At 39.5% G+C, this 17,925-nt stretch overlaps 1 protein-coding gene across 3 annotated transcripts in view; it reads left to right on the top strand.

The window, feature by feature from the left end:
- Positions 1–17,925, top strand: part of TEX26 (testis expressed 26) — a 21,630-nt gene extending 3,705 nt beyond the window's left edge. The window contains exons 2-7 of one of the 3 annotated variants that reach the window (XM_081549268.1): positions 854–935; positions 6,026–6,191; positions 8,684–8,834; positions 15,293–15,469; positions 15,639–15,800; positions 17,700–17,925. In XM_081549268.1, the coding sequence (XP_081405394.1) occupies positions 854–935; positions 6,026–6,191; positions 8,684–8,834; positions 15,293–15,469; positions 15,639–15,800; positions 17,700–17,773 (812 nt within the window). In that variant the 3' untranslated portion in view covers positions 17,774–17,925. The remainder of the gene's footprint in view (positions 1–853; positions 936–6,025; positions 6,192–8,683; positions 8,835–15,292; positions 15,470–15,638; positions 15,801–17,699) is intronic. The other 2 variants (XM_081549269.1, XM_081549270.1) reach the window with 2 other exon arrangements.

Below are 17,925 nucleotides of genomic sequence, written 5' to 3'. Positions count from 1 at the left end.
AAAAATAAATAAAGAATAGGGGAAATTTAAAAAGTAAAATATTTTACAAACCAGTTTGTTACTGAATTGATATACATATATATCAATCTGTATATGATTATATCTGCTGATCTGAAAGTCTGGAAAGAAACAGGCACAATTGTTAACGTGGGAGGAGGGAAGGGTGGAGGATGAGGACAGCATGAGCAAGAAGGAGTAAGGAGAAGGGGTCCAGGAGAGAACCTGACATGGAAACTATGACCCTTTTGTGTAAAATCAGTTCATGCATTTACATTTATCTAATATGATGCATGAAAAGTCAAGCATTAAAACAGTGATAGTGAGTGTCTTAAGATGATAGAAGTTCAAATGAACTCCCTTTATATTTTTATGTATTGCTCAAATTCTTGAAAATAGCCTATGTGCATTCTCAAGGAAAACAATAGACCTATTTGAGTAACTTAAAGGAGGGCTTCCCAGGTGGCTTGGTGGTAAAGTATCCGCCTGCCAACGTGGGAAACATGGGTTGGATCCCTGGGTGGGGAAGATCCCTGGAGAAGGAAATGACAAACTACTCCAGTATTCTTGCCTAGGAAATCCTATGGACAGAGGAGCCTGGTGGGCTACAGTCCATGAGGTCTCAAAGGATCAGACATGGCTGAACACATTTTTATTTAGGGGAGAATCTCAGATGATTAAATTGAGCTTCCCTTCTTCCCTAGTGGAGGTCACAAGTTGGCCTTCATTCCTTTAGACTCTACATTACCACTCAAAATGTTTGTCTCTTGCAAAATTGCTTTAAGTATTGAAATAAAATTTGATCAAAATATGCTGTCTTACCACATTTAAAACCAGTTTATTGTGCTCTTAGCAGGTGATACCAGTTGGGATTCTTATGCCACCACGATGAGGACTGCATTCACACCTAAGACAGGAACAGCACCTGCTTTGTTTCGGTACATTCCTATTCATGCCAGATTGATGTACACACTTGAACTTGTTCACCTGTCTTTCATTATTCAGAGTCCAAAACTGATAGAGAGTAATCAGAGAAGGCTTATAGAAAATGCATTCAGATAAGACCCAATGCACACACAGGTCTCCTCCAAGCATCAGAGAGAGGGTTTTCACCTTAAAACAGTATCCCAAGCCCCTATAGGGAGATTTAGAAATTTAATACATGGATCCTTCATAAAGGCACTGTGTGTCATGCTTTACAACAGAGTCAGTATATAGTTAATATAATTGTGCTACCTAAATACGGAGCATGAATTGAGTCTATTACCTGGTTTATAGGAGGTAGGCAATAACAACTGAATGAATGGACAAGTGAGGAATTGTTAGCACTTCCACCCAACTGTAGTCTTAAGGTCGAACAAGGTCAAGGTCCGCTTACCTTTACCTTCACCCCTCTAACTATTGGTTCCTAAAGCAATATTGGCTTGCAGCTTCTCCCCAGCTCCACCTGAACCGAGGGTGGTGGGAATTTCTCTCCATCAGCTGCCCCTCTAAGTTCGTTGGTGGGTGAGCAAGGGTGGGGCTGCCATCTTTCATTGCATCAGTGGTTGATGGGAAATTAGCATAGAGGACCCTCCCTTGCCCGTATTTACTCTGTAGATTGCTTCCAAAGTAGAGGATCCTTTCACCTTAGAAGTGAATGTTGTTGAGAAGTCCAATGGAGTATTGGCCAGACTGTGGCAGTGCAGTCAGGCAGAAATGGGTTCTGAGCTGAACCTCAGCTTCCTGTTCTAATTAGCCCTTATTTTCTCTGCTACCTTAGACAAGTAACAAGCCCAGTTTTACTTCAGCTAAAAGTTTTAAGGTTGGCAAAGTGGGAATGATGACTCCTGACTAACATGTTTGTTCTGAAGACAAGTTGAACACACTAGTCTCCTGGCTAGCCTGAAGAAATTACCCCCCATATTTCCATTCATTTTCCCCCAGCATAATATTTATGACAGACTTCCAAAAAGCACAGGGCTGCAAGACTCTTGATTTCTGAGTTGCTTGCTATCCCACTGAGTCACATTATATCCCCTACGGGGAGATTTACCATCTGACAGTAACAGTTGTCTGAAGAGGAAACATTTGGGATGAAAGCCAAAACCAAATGGGTACTTACGGAGTCTAGGTCAGTGGTCTTCAAATTCACGTCTTTTTAAAGTTCACAGGAAAGTTCTCATCATAAATTAAAATAGCTGTAAAACATAAAACTTCCAACCCATCCTAAATATTGACATTTTAAAACAAGACCATTAAATCGTTTCTTTACATATAACCAGTGAGTAATGTAACTACCTTAGCAAATTGATACTCTCTGACCCTTTAAACAATATATACAAACAAGCTCTTCTTTAATAGATTATTTATTTCATTCTCTTTCCTTCTTGAACTCTTACTCCCAGTCCACTTCCTCCATAGAATTTTACCCTGCTCTAATATATTTTGTGTTTGAAAGCAATTTATTGATCACTCCATTAAACCTCTTTGCAACTATTTCAGTATATTAATTGAAATTAATTTTTAAACATGTTATATGACTCTGAGTATTGAGTTATCACAATTATTTTTAGTACAGAATTGCTCAAAGCAATAAACACATTACAGATTGTTGATAATTACTAAACACAAAAAGTAAATTTTTTGGAATTTCATCTTAATGAGATAAATGGGGATGTTTTGTTTTCAATTACTTTATGTCTCTATATTTGAGTGTTATTATTTTTGGAATATGACTACACTCAGCATCAATTTTTTCTGCTTACTTTTTTTCAATTTATAAATGCTCATATTGAGAAGGCTTGTTCTCATAATTAAGTAGATGTGAATGAAAGAAGTTTTAGTGAAGCATTGCCATTCAATACTCTGAACTCTTCATGGTTTTATGGCAAAATCACAGGTGATTTTTAATGATTGATTGGCTGACAGCTTGGTTGGGTACTCCTTCACTTTTATTGAAAGCAAATAATTAGATGATTTGTCATCCAGTTATTGAGTTATTCCCTATCTCATTTTCTGAAACGTGTACTGAAAAGGCATGTCTTAACAAATGTTACTAAATTACATCCGTTACTCCTTCACTTGGAAGAAACTTAATTCATATTATATACTCAAAAAGGACTTGGAAAATAGGAACATTAATTTCAGTAAATGTTTTTCAATATAATTTTTTTTATCATTACATACTTTAAATCTATTTTTATCCAAATCTTTGAGCTGAAGATTTAACTCATGCAATTTACATCAGGCTTATCTAGCTGGTAAAATCAGTCATTGTCTAACCAGCAAGTGAAATTAGGTTTACTTCCTGTCAAAATAAAATCTGGCTACACTTCTAGTTCAAATAAATGTTAAAATATGTTTTGAAAAATATTATGGAAACTACTGATAAATTATGAAATGCATATTATAGTGAAGATTATTAAAAGTAGACAGGGGAAGTGTAAAGTGATTTAAGTCTAATATGATTAATTATATCCAAGTAATAAAAATAATGCAGTGAAATGTGTAGCTAAATATGTAAGCTGTCTGTGAAGTGAGGAGTATGATAAAAAAAAGATGAGGTTTCTTAGTTAAATATGTTCTCGTGTGTGCAGAACTCTGGTGCTTGACTTTGGGAGATAATTAAATAATACCATGCATTAAAAACCAGAAACAATTTAATTGATTTCTTAAGATACCAAAAAAATATTAACTATGCATTAATGAAAGAAAAAGTTATATAAGTTAGCATATAGTTATATATGTAAAATTAATAGTATGATAAGCTAGCATATACTTTCATGTATTAAATATTTTACATAATAAAATAAAATGAGGACTGGCTATATTGAAGTAAATGTTTCATAATACATATGGGTTAAAAAAGTTGATTTAAGTATCTTATTGAATGATGAATAAAAAAATCTGAAAAAAGATCACAAGATTTTCATGTACCAGTTTTGTACAGTAAATCTTTAAGAATGTGATAGTCTCAGAAAGATTCCAGTTACACTGAAAAGAATCAGCATTGCCATCCTGTACTGTTTCATCTTCACAGAGATGCTCTTCTTTCCTGCTATCGACATATCCTAGGGACTTTTTTAAAAGCTGGAAAAATGCTTACATTTAAAGATGTGAAAGAGCCATTTTCAGCAATCTGTATTCTCTGCTCTCTTAGAAGCTCTCCTTAGAGAGGGATGAACATTTGATAGTTGTTAGGACAGGGAAAACTAGCTGTTACTCTAAGCAACACCATCTACAGCATACCTACATTCAAGACATCCCCATACAGGCCAGAATACTCTGGTTACAGTCCCACCCTTCACTCTTGACCTAGAACAGCAAGTCCTGGGTAAGTATATGGAATTTGGGTTACAAGAGGGTTCCCTGAAATCACTATAATGAAGTCTCCCTTTGCCAGACACCCTTCTCACGGTTGGCAGCTTATACCCCGAAGTATAATGATGAAGAAGAATCCAGGGAGCAAGAGATGGGAGATGCAATGTGGGAAAGAAAGACCCACATAGATACGCAGATTTGTACTTGGGGAGACACGTTGGGAAAGAGTATACTGAGAAATGCAGATACGCAAATTGATTCCTTTAAAGTAATCTGTGCTGTGTTCCCTTTGCAAAAATCTTCATGCACCTTTGATGACTTCAGTTTGATTTAGGACCACATTCATGCTTGTATCTGCTCATCTGAATGACAAGTGAAACAGTCCAGCATCCAGAGGGATCCCACTTTCCAGATGTTTGGTTTCTTACAAACATAACCTGAATCTAACCCATCCCTCTTTTTTTTAAAGTCAATATGAAATATTTTAGACATAGAAAAAGGAATATACAATAAATTCCCGATTATCATCCAGCTATAATAATCAACAACACATGGACATTTTTAATGTATATCCTCCACTTAGCCTTCCCATTCGATAATACTGAAGCAAAATCCAGGCATTATATCATGTTAATTCTAAATATTTGGGCTTCCCTGGTAGCTCAGATGATAAAGAGTCTGCCTGCAATGCAGGAGACCCAGGTTTGATCCCTGGGTCAGAAAGATCCCCTGGAGAAGGGAATGGGAACACACTCCAGTATTCTTGTCTAGAGAATCCCATAGACAGAGGAGCCTGGTGAGCTACAGTCCATGGGGTTGCAGATAGTTAGACACAACTGAATGACCAACACACATACGATTCTAAATATGTTTTTATGTCTCTCTGAAAGATAAAGATTCTTTTAAAATATGTGACAATACCATTATATCACCTAAAAAAGCAATTCCTTAATATCAAATAGCCAATTAGCAAACAAATTTTCCCCAATTGTCTCATAATTAAAAAAAAAAAAGTTGGCTAGAAATTGAATCCGGACAAAGTCTACACGTTGTATTATCTTTATTCACTTAATCTACAGGTTCCTCCACTTTTCTTTCTTTCTTTCTTTCTTTTTTTTTTGAGAATTTCTTTGTCAAAGAAACAAGTTATTCTTCTGGATTTTTCTGACTCCACCTTCATCATGTCATTTAAAAACATCCTCTTTTTCATGTATTTCCTGTAATCTGATATTCCAAAGACTTCATCTGATTCAGGTTGGGTATTTTGACAAAAATGTTTAACAGGTGGTTTTTTGTGTGTATATTCACAGTGGCAACTGCTGATCATTTCACTATTTCAGTAGGGACTTGAAAACCATTGGTATCCTAATTCTTTTATTTCTTCCTTTTATTAACTGGAATACTTTTCATAGAAACTTTTCTTTACCAAGTATCTGTTACACTGAACTACTTGTTTATACAGAAGAGTACTCAGTTCTTTAAAAAAATTAATTTAAAAAATTAATGAATTTCAGATTATTCTTTTAAATTTCATATTAGGACTCCCATACTTTTGTTAAGGGCTATTCTAAGATACAGGCTTGTTTTGTTTCAGGGAAACCTAGATATTGAATTATTTCTGGCATCAAGCCTTAAGCCAGCCAATCTTCGAAAAATTATTTGACACGTGTACTGTTGTGAAATCTGGTATGTAAATCTTAGTTTGGTTTCTATTCTTTTCTTATAGTCAGAAAAGTACCAGAAGGCTAGGATATACATATTCACTTAGTGATCCTATTCCCAATCAAACACAGTACAATGATGAGTATGTCTGGAAATCATATTCTAAAGAGGATTCGATCAATGTTGGGACTTCAAGAGGAATCAAGAACCACAGATCTTACCCTAGTCAGGTAAGATACTATCTACATATCTTTAGACTTTAGTATTGCATCCATAATCCATAAGAATGAGAGTTTGGATATATCCCAAAGATCCTTCATCATCTGCAGCTATGGTCCTTCTTAGACTATTTTTTGCTCACTTTCTCACAATTATTTTTGACTACTTCTCCCTTATCCCCCTAAATAAGAAACATTTTTTAATTATGGTGAAATTCATGTAGCATGAAATTAACCATTTTCATTTAAACAAATCGCTGGCAATTAGTATTCATAATGTTCTACAACCACCATCTCTATCTCATTTCAAAATATTTTCATAATCCCAAGAGGAAACCCTGTACCCATTAAGAAATTACTTCCTGTTTCTCTCTCCCCTAGTCTCGGGCAACTATCAATCTGCTTTCTGTCTCTATGGGTGATACTCTAGATATTTTATATGTGGAATCATACCATATGTGACCTTTGTGTTTGGCTTCACACTTAGCATGGTTTAAAAACATCATTTTCAAAGTTCACTCACATTGTAGTATCTATCAGCACTTCATTCCTTTTTATGGTTGAATAATATTCTATTGTATGTATATACCACAATTTGTTTATTCGTTTATCTACTGATGGACATTTGGGTTGTTGCCACCTTTTGGCTGCAGACTCTGCCTGCAATGCAGGAGACCTTGGTTCGATTCCTGGGTCAGGAAGATAAGCTGGAGAAGGGATAGGCTACCCACTCCAGTATTCTTGGGCTTCCCTGCTGGCTCAGCTGCTAAAGAATCCACCTGCAGTGTGGGAGACCTGGGTTCAATCCCTGGGTTGGGAATATCCCCTGGAGAGGGGAACAGCTACCCACTCCAATATTCTGGCCTGGAGAATTCCATGGACTACATAGTCCATGGGGTCACAAAGAGTTGGACACTACTGAGTGACTTTGACCTTTTGGCTATTATGAACAAAGTTTCTATGAACAGGCATGTACAAGTATTTGTATTTGGTATATGCAGTCTCAAACCATCAGAACTTACACCATTTTGATTATCCAGAATGCTCTTCTCTTGTCCACCAAGGAAACTCATAGGCTTAGTTTAAAAAGAGCCAGCTAGAATTCCCTTCTCCACTAAAGGAAAGTAGCTGACCTTCTTTGTTTTCTAGGTACTATGTACCCTTCTCCCATCATAAAAGGCAAAGCTCAGTTGTAGCAAAGGATTTCATTTATTGGGTTGCCACACGGCATGATGTCACCTGGAATGGAATCACCTGAACATGTTCAATAGGTAATAAGGTAGTAGAATTTGATGGTCAGGTCAGTAGAATTTAAGGTCAGGATATGATGACTGAAATGATGTAAAAGACAAGGTGGGCAATGAATGAAGGATGCTGTTCCTGTTTTTTATGTGGATGGCTGGGTCTGTGCTGATGCTATTTACTGAACTGGAAATTTCAGGAGGACCAGGTTTGGTGGGGAAGGGTTTAGGGGAAATGTGAGCTCAGTTGAAGACATGTTGGGTGAGAATATGTCCAATGGACAGTTGAATGCACAAATCGGTGGCTCGAATGGAAAAGGTGAGCTTTAGATGTAGACTTTGGAGTCATTAGAACACACACACATGCCCCATTTAATTTGGTTCCTCATGGCACCCACATATAATCTATTTACTTCTTGAGTATTTTCCTTAAGATTTATAATTAATGCAAAATAGTTACAATATTACACTGTATATGTATACATATGACATACACGTACATACTGGACAGCATTTATTTTCCCTTTAAGTGTTATTGAAGGCTCTCAACAAATGACAACCAGGGTGGCAGGGTGTCCTGTGCCGTCTCAACCAATGAGAGCCATAGTGGGAGGGTCCTGTGCTATCTAAGCCAATGAGTGTTCCTCTGCCAGCCTGTAGAGTCTCCCATCACATAAGTTGAAGGTCTATTTCATTCTTTACTCTTCTGAGGGCTCTCTGCCATTTTTGGCCCATTGTTTTGCTTCACGTCCCATGTTCTATGCATCAGGAAACCTTATTTACCTGTAAAATATATTTAGAATATGATCACTTCTCCCAGTCACATTTTCTTGTCTTCCACATGAAAAGTCAAAGAAATGACAAAGCTCCATGTTATAGCTGGGTCAGACGATGGCTCTCCAAGACACTGCAACTTCAGTGTGGTAGCTGGGTGTAAAGAACTCAAAAGAATGTGTATACAAAAACACTTCCCAGGTGGCGTTAGTGGTAAAGAACCCACCTGCCAATGCAGGAGATGTAAGAGACCTGAGTTTGATCCCTGGGTCGGGAAGATCCCTTGGAGTAGGAAATGGCAACTCACTCCAGTATTCCTGCCTGGGAAATCCCATGGACAGAGGAGCCTGGCGGGCTACAGTCCATAGGGTGGAAAAGAGTCGGACACGACTGAAGCGACTTAGCACATACATACAAAAGCACATGTGTTCTTCATCCCATGAGGTGAAACCCTGTGGATTTTCTTGAAAGTTGTGTTTGTATCCATAGGACTTCTTTCTCTGGACACTACCTCAATCGACAGCCTCAGTAAAGAGCTACTTTCCTTGGAAAATTGCTGCATCAATGAAAGAGCTTCGGAAGGCAATAGGAAACCAGTTTATTTCTATCACAAAGAGAGACTTTGTGGACCGATCGAAGGGTAAACGTTCATTTCTCTCCTTTCCCTGGTAAAACGTTAGGCACCGGAGTCTCCATAGTGATGTGGTCGCAGATGTGGTCTCTTCCCTCAAGGCACTCACGGTATAGACGTAGAGAAAGGCAATTTTGCAAACAAGAGTTGACCTAGTGAGCACCTATAAAAAGGTGCACGTTGTGGGAAATGCAGGGCGCTGTGGGTGCACAGTAGGACATTCAGCCTAACCCTGGAGGAAGAGGTCAAGAAAGGCTTCTTGGGTCCAAAGGACAAGGACGAGCCAGGAGAAGATGATGGGGTCGAGTTAAGCCTGCTGTCTTCAATTGTTTACTGTTGGTTTACCATTTTTTAAACACTTACATTAAAATTCCTTTTATTAAACTGATATGTGCATAGAGTGAAATCTAATAATTACCTAAAGGCTCACAGTGAAACAGCAATTCCCTGACCCCTCCCCCATCCACTCTTAGTCCTACTCCCACTGACTATCAATTTCCATCCTTTCAACTATTTATTCTTATGGGATTCTCCATATTTTAAAATCGTATCCTCACACTATTATTTCTGATTCATCAGTCTTAGGCATTATTATTGACTTCAGTTCTAGTAACTGAGGATGTGGTTCTCCTACAATTCTTTCTCATGTCCCCTCCATCCATCATCTCAATATAATTATATTACAAATCTGGCATTAATGCAATTGCTAGTGTTTATATTATAATTATGAACATATGATATATTATAATTATGTTAACACTGCTTGGGCTTCCCTGGTGGCTCAGTGGTAAAGAATCTATCTGCCAATGCAGGAGACATGAGTTTGATCCCTGGGTCAGGAAGATCCCCTGGAGAAGGAAATGGCAGCCCACTCTAGTATCCTTGCCTGGAAATCCCATGGACAGAGGAGCCTGGCAGACTATAGTCCATGGGGTCACAAAGAGTTGGACACAACTTAGAGACTAAATAGCAGCAACAACAAACACTACTGAGCCAAATGATATTTTATGGATATGTTTCCTTTTAGTTCTCTTTTGCTTTTTTTTACCATAGTTAATAATTAACTCTTTTCAAATGCTTAGTTTTCTATGTCCCTGTCACACTCACTGAATCCATTTTCACCTGGTCCAACATCTCAGTATATCACCTTCTGCTGTGCCTGGTGTCCCTGAATCCACAGCTTCTTTGTTTCAATTTTGTTACAAGAAACCTCACTAGGAAGGGCAAGCATGTGACTACCATGAGGTTAAGAAGGTGATCCAGGGAATTCTAACCACTCTGTATCCAAGTTTGACCAAGATCACCTGTTTTCTGCCCTGAGCCTCCAAATCAGCCTTCTACTGAACCAATTCCCTCTGACTTTGAGCCTGCTGCAGTTTTGCTGTGTGGATTAGTTCATGTTTTTGTTAACTCCTTCTGCAGTCCCTTCATTTCAACTTTCTCTACTTTGCTAACTCAACTGCTGCATCTCTATTTGGTTTCCATCTTCTAAAAATGTGTTAACCTCTCCAATCTGCTCTCAGTCTGGTCAAGTGTGGGGAGGGAGGAGTCATTTGCATGGATACCATCCACTGGGTTTCATAGGAAGCGCTGCTAATTCTTTTACTTCCAAACCCTTCCAGTCTGGTCTCTGCCCCCATCTGGTCATCGAAGCCACTCTTGTCAACATGCCCAATAACCTGGCAGCAGGAAATGTCGGTGGCTGCTTGCTCTTTCTTGAAACACTCTTCCTTTGAACTTCTGTGACACCACACTCTCCCAGTTTCCCCTATTGCTTTGTCTCCTTCTTTTTTGGTCTTCTCTTCTACTTGACCTCTAACAGAGTTCCTTAGGGTTCCTGGTTCCTTTAAAAAAGCAACTCTCCATCATCCTGAGGATTTCTGCATGTGTATCTCTTCCTCAAGTCCTTCCTTGGGGCCCTGATTTTGTGTATTGGGGGACCAAGTAGAGGCCTCATTAGGGTTCCAAGTCATCACCTTCTTCTTCCCCTAGCACTGAACTTCCTGTATTATCTACAGACCCCTGCAATTCCATCGCCACATGGCAGCCAGAGGCTCTTTCACAGTCTAAACTGGATCAAATACTTCTACTGCTTCTTTTCACAGTCTTCCTTTGCACTTTGAAAAAAATCCATGTTCCACTTCCTTCTCTTGGTTCACAAGGCCCTGCAAGCCTGGCCTGGCCCTTGCTTTCCTCCTCACTCCGTCCCTCTCATTCACTAGTCTCCAGCTACATGAGCATTTTTTCAGTTCCTTTAAGATCGCAATCTCTTTCCCGCCTTCGGTCAGCACTCAGCCTGTCCCCTCTGCCTGAAAGGCACAGTTTCATTTTGTCACTCTCTTGACTCCAGCTTAAATGTCACCTTGCCTGTGAGACCTTTCCTAAATTTATCTGAAGAGGCGTGCTGTCATCTTGTTTGTCTGTCGCCTTTGCATTTTGCAGTCATTTGTTGACTGATTCTTGTTCTGTTGTTTGTGCTTTACTGTTTCCTCCACTACTCAGTATGCCCCCTAAAGCTCTTATTCACTCAGGACCTAGTACAGTATGTAGCCTCATTCCCTGTAAATATCTGAGTGATGGAGAGAATGTTTGGTAAGTATACTTTCTGAAGCTGGATGGGAACAGAATCAAAAGACCTCCATACTTGCAGATAAAGGGTCATGGAAAAACATCTGAAATGTCAGCATTCTTAAAAGACGTCTTTGAGCTTCCAATTAGAGTTGTGCTTTCTGCAAGCACAAATTACCATTTCCCCACGTGTGGATAAATACCCCAGACCTGTCAAGACTCCCTCCTAAATCTCTCACCTCCATCTGCTTCTTTTCCTCCCCACGGCCACCGCCTTAATTCAGGCTATCATCATCTATCTCTTGGATGACCTCTAATCCACTCCCCTCTCCAACTTTGTCTCCTCAAGTCCATGTCCATACTAGGGTCATAGTGAGTTTCCAGATGTGCCAATTGACATCACTTTCCAGCTTAAAACCCTTCAGTGATATCCCCCTCCCCACCTTTATCTCCAGGATAAAAGCTAAGTGCCTTAAGGTGAGTGCTGAATAATCTGGTCCTTGCCCACCACCCCAGTGTCCTCCAGCCCCTGTGACTGCCCCCTACCCTCCAGTTTTACAATGCCTCCTGTAACCTTGTGCCCTTTGCCCTCTGCCTCTTTTGTGTGACGATCTCTCCCTCCTTTTATTTTTAGCCTATTTCTGTCCACGTGTTCTCAGTCACTCATTTGTGTCCGACTCTTTGCGACCCTATGCACTGTAGACCTCCAGGCCCCTCTGTCCATGGGATTTCCCAGGCAAGAATACTGGAGTGAGTTGCCATTTCCTACTCCAGGGGATCTTCCTGACCCAGGGATTGAAGCCATGTCTCCTGCGGCTCTTACATTGGCAGGCAGTTTCTTTACTACTGAGCCACCTGGGAAGCCCTATCACCTTTACCAACTGGAAAGGAAAACCAGTGGGAATTGGTCTCCTGAGGCGCAGGGATAGTCCCTCGGGGTGGGGTTGGCATTGGGTCAGGTTATCTTCTCTGTTGGGACTTCAACAACATTACAGCTGCACTTCAGCACTCACGTGGTGTTCCTCAGATCCTTCTGTATCAGGAATTTCTCCCAATAGTGCTGAAGGAACTCATTTATAGGAAATATTATAAAGACTATAAAACCATTAGTTAAGAATTAAGAACTAAGAGTTACTGTAAGCATATATCATGTAGGCAGTCACTAGAGTGTGGTTCAGATTAATTACTAATACATAACGATTGGGTTTCTTTTTTCTCTTTTGTTCACTCAATTTAGTAAATATTTAATGAGGTCTATTATGGTGATATGTACTAAGGATCAATGAAGACTTACTCTTTCTCTTCGAAGGAACTTGGAGTAAATCCAGAGCCTGATTTTTGTCATTTCTGGGTCTTCATCTCCAGTTGCTCTACTTGTGAACAAGTCTCTCAAGATCCTTCACAGTGTGGATCCTAATCTTCCCCTCCTGCTTCACCCACAGCTACTGCTCCTCTCTGCCCTGCATTCTTCACATTCACACCAACTAGACTGCATTTGATTAATGCAGCATGCATTTTAGCTTCAGTGCTGACCATTCGTCAAAACACACCTTTTGCTGTGTCTGCCTTTCTTTTTTTATTTTTAATTGAAGGATAATTGCTTTACAGTATTGTGTTGGTCTTTTTTTATTTTTAATTGAAGGATAACTGCTTTACAGTATTGTGTTGGTTTCTACCATACATCAACATGAATCAGCCATAGGTTTACCCATGTCCCCTTCCACTGTATCTGCCTTTTGATTCTTGTCTCCCTTCCACCTCTGGGTTTCTTTTCTTTTCTTTTAAGATTTTCCATGAGGACCATTTTTAAAGTCTTTATTTAATTTGTTACAATATTGCTTCTGCTTTTTACGTTTTGGTTTTTTTGGCCATGAGGCATGCGGGATCTTAGTTTCCTGACTAGGAATCGAACCTGCACTCCCTGCATTGGAAGGTGAAGCCTTAACCACTGGGCCACCAGAGAAGTCCCTCCCTCTGGGCTTCTGTAGCACCTTTTCCAAAGCTCTGAGTCAGTGATTCTTAAGTATATGGGAAGCTTATTCACAGTATAAGTGCCTGGGTCCCTCCCACTTCTAGAAATTCTCAATGTCTGGGATGAGGTTCAGCAGGTATATTTTGACATATCCTTCCTAGGTAATTCTGATGTATTATCTCCATTTGTTACAGTTGCAAGATATTACATTCTTTATCTGTGTCTCCTGTCTATCTCTTTCTCATCACACTCATTTGAGGTTGTCTTAAGCTAGAACAATGATTTCATAATCTCTAACTTTGGCACAGAACACATGTAGGAACTGAAAGCATTTGCTTTTGAGTGGTAGCTAGGAAAAAGGAATAGATATCTGCAACAAATGGGCATTTGTTTATTAATAAAGCTATTAGTAATTCACAAAAACTGAGTTATATAGGTGGTGCTTACTAGCAACAATACCAGACGGTTGTCCAAAATATCTTAAGGAGTGTCCTGATGTTGGAGCCCTAGAGTGTTCTCATCTCTATAACCTTGTCTTCTCCTTGGGTGGTTTATGAGGTCATTATGAGGGCCATTGAGTACCCATGTCCTCTCTCCCTGTGACATCTAAATTAAGAGACACCATGTAATGAAACCCTTTCCCACTGTGCTGTTCTGGACGGAGATCATTCTTTAAAAAATCAATATTAAACTGCTCTTGGGTGCCAGTAGATGACATCACATATTGCTTGATATACAATGTACTTTGGAGTCTATTTTGATAAAACTTATTGAAAAACTATTTTGGAAGAAGAATCAAGGTTAGTGTCAGTAGTAATTAGCACTGTTGTGACATTGCTCGTGATAATCCTGTTTTTAATATTTTTGTTCTGATTAAAGCTGATGTTGTGTGATGTGCCTCTGAACCAACATTTTGTAGCAAGAATTAGGGGTGAGCTCATTCTAAGTGAGATGACCTGATTCTCTCCTTCGTTAATCTGGTAATGCTTATGGAACCTGGCTTTAGCTAGTGTGTCAGAGGTTTTAATGATTGTATTAGTGAATATTTCTTAACAGAGTTATTTTCAAAAATAAAACTACTATGACCCACTAATAACAATGATCTGGCCTAACCATCCATCAGTAAGGTCCTTTTTTGAGTGGTTCTTTTCCAGGTAATGGAGATGATGTGTACTGCCCGTCTAAGGTTGCTGGATTGAGCAAATAAAAATACAAGATGCTCAATTAAAACTGAATAATGATATTGTGTTACCGGGTCAGTTGTGTCTGACTCTTTGCGATCCAATGGACTGAAGCCTGCCAGGCTCCTCTGTCTATAGGATTTCCCAGGCAAGAATATTGCATTTGCAGGCAGATTCTTTACCATCTGACCTACCAGGGAGGTCCTAATAACAGGTAAAAAATGAGTACTTATTCAGACACAAAAAGTTATTCATTATCTGAAATTCAAATTTAACTACACATTTCCATTGCAACAGCCTTGTGCAGCAACCAAAGCAGCAACTACAACAAATTTAACTGAACTCCTATATTTTATATGGCAACCATAGCCCTATCTAAAATATCTCACTCTGCTTCCTAACCCCAGCCCCAGAGCCTAGGCAGGACTACTGGAGTGAGGCGTGCTTTCTGAGTTCATGAAGCAGAAACAAAAGAACACTCCTAACTGATGAATAGTATATTCATTAGAAACTACTTCTGATCAGTTTAGCCTATGCTTCCTGTGCCTGATAAAGCAGAAAATTATTTCTTGGTTGAAACGTCCATAAAAAGTACATTGACCATACCTCTAAATGCAAGAAGAGAGGGTTCTGAGTGTGATAAATTGGAAGCTACTGCCGGAAGCAAAATGGAATGAAAATATGATGCTATTTAGAAATACCTTACAAGGAGTAATTATTGCCTTCCATTTGTACCTCCGCCCCAGATCTGAAGGATAAACAGCCTTCTCAGATGTTTCTGGAATGGAAAAAGTTAGTTCCCCGACCAGCAGACACAGAATTTCGACGGAATTACCAAATTCCAGCTAAAATTCCTGAGTTACAGGATTTTAGTTTCAAATATGGATGCTACTCAAGCCTACCCATTGCTTCTCAAGGTCTAGGTGAGTACACCTGTAGCTTTTTAAAACAATTTTGTAGACTGTTCTTATTCCGAGATTCCTCAATACATTCCACAACACATTTGTGGGACCTGGCGAGTCCCACAAATAAAGGCTGGGATTCTCTGCTCAGTGACAGCTTCTTGTCTTCCCTTCCCTTGTGTCTCTCTAGTCCCTTCTGTGCTCTACAGCCACATGAGGAGCCAAGAGCGCACAAAGAAGCAGTCCATCTACCAAAGTGATTACGGGAAAGCCTACCTGGATTTCTTGACGATCCTGAATTCATTCAGCCCCTCTCAAGTCACAAAGTACCTTCAGGGTGTTTCCTACAAAGGTAAGATGAGGTCTCAAGTTACTATTTGCTAAATTACAGATCATAATAATACATGGCTTTCCACCAAATAGAAACTTTCCCAATTTCTAGCCCCTGGTGTTCAATATATATGTATGTGAATACAAAATGGTGGCACAGTGGTAAAGAATCCACCTGCCATTGCAGGAGATGCAAGAGATGCAGGTTCGATCCCTTGGTCAGAAAAATCCCCCGGAGGAGGGCATGGCAACCCACTCCAGTATTCTTGTCTGGAGAATCCCATGGACAGAGGAGCCTGGAGAGCTACAGTCAATGGGGTCACAAAGTGCCAGACATGACTGAGCACGCATGCAACATATATAGTTTTGTGTAAACTTCAACCCATTGAAAACAAATTTTTCTTCGAAGAGGCCCCAGTGACTATATCCCCACTTATTAAAAAGAAAACATCTAGCTTTTGACTTACTTCTGATCTCACTTTGCTGTGGTTGAACTGCTCCAGGGCGACTTCTCTTTTTCTTACGGTTAATTGATTTCTCCAGTGGAAGTATGTACTCTCTCACAGCTTTGTTTTAGTTTGTGTAATCTTTATTTCCTGTTTGGTGGGTTTGTTTGTGTGTGTGTATGTGTGTGTGTGTGTGTGTGACAGTCTTCTTAGGGTACATGCGAATCTTCATGTATCTCATCCTCAAAGAGATAAATGTCATTCAGGACTGCTTGGGTCACTTTCTAGGACACATATTCCTGTATCACCAAACTAACATGTTATGTACATTATAAAACATTCAAAGTTAAATGTGAGATCACAAAAAGAAATGCAAACTTAAGTGAGAATAACTCAGGCGCGCGCGCGCGCGCGCACACACACACACACACACACACACACACATCCTGATCTCCAGCCCTCGGGTGGCATTCCTCACACTGAGCACAAGGACAGGTAACGTCACTTGCATTCTTCCTTTCTCTTAGTTTTGGCTGCACAGATGGTATTGCTAAGAGTGACAAAGCTGTACAGCTCCACCATGTACAATTTAAAAATATGTAATTAGGATTAGGGGACCATAGATGTTCATAACCAGATAAGACTCCTTCAATTTCCAGATGAGGAAGTGGAGGCCAGGGAGAGAGGGGCCTCCCATGATCAGTTATCACTCAAAGGCTGCAAAGTCTACCAATACTGGTGGGCAGAAAAGCAGCCTTGGCTTTCATGAAACTTTTGGAACAATAGTCTGTATTGTTTTCTTTATCACCGCGTCACCCAGAACAAGCACCGTCTAGGCGGAAATGGCAACCCACTCCAGTGTTCTTGCCTGGAGAATCCCAGGGACGGGGGACCCTGGTGGGCTGCCGTCTATGGGGTCGCACAGAGTCGGACACGACTGAAGCGACTTAGCAGCAGCAGCAGTAGCAGGTGCTTCACATATAGCACTCTTCATTCCAACAACTGTGCTAGGTAAGTATCAGTACCTTGATTCAAAGATGAGGCAACAAATAAATAGAGATGACAGATGTATGCCATGTGTGCTCAGTCGTGTCTGATTCTTTGCAACCCCATGGACTGTAACCCCCTAGACTCCTCTGTCCAGGGAATTTTCCAGGCAAGAATACTAGAGTGGCTGCACAGAACAAAAGCCTAAGTCTATTTCATTCCACAATCCACACTCTTTCCTGGAAGTCTCGCTGATCCCTTGAATATTGTTTGCTCTTTTTAGTCAATAATTACATTCAAGAGATGTTGAATATTGAAGTCTTTTTAGCTATTAGACATAATAGCTTTGATTATCATGATTCTTTTGGTCTCATTGAACTCATATTTAGAGTACTATTGTCAGGTATTTGTCTCCTTAGAAATTTCTCTATTTAGCCCTGAAATAGTTAAGTGGAAAATTTCATCCTGTTTTTCTTCATAATTTTCAGAAAGGCAGATTCTTGATCGCTTTATTCGCTCTTACTGTGATGTGGACCAAAGGACAGATTTTAAAGGAAAATAGTTCAAATGAAGAACACCTGAAAGTAACTGAGTTCTTTTCTCAATAATCAAGAAAAAATAAGATCCAAATTGTTCTGAATTATAATTTCATCGTGACTTTGTGTAATTTTGTTTGTTTTATTTTTAAACAATAAAATCATTTAAGGCTGAAAA

This window comes from Giraffa tippelskirchi, chromosome 12 (genome assembly GCF_054371585.1).
Source record: "Giraffa tippelskirchi isolate mGirTip1 chromosome 12, T2T-mGirTip1v1.2.pri, whole genome shotgun sequence".
Taxonomy (NCBI): Eukaryota; Metazoa; Chordata; class Mammalia; order Artiodactyla; family Giraffidae; genus Giraffa; species Giraffa tippelskirchi.
Note: the sequence above shows the minus strand (reverse complement) of the source record. Positions and strands in the feature narration are given on the sequence as shown.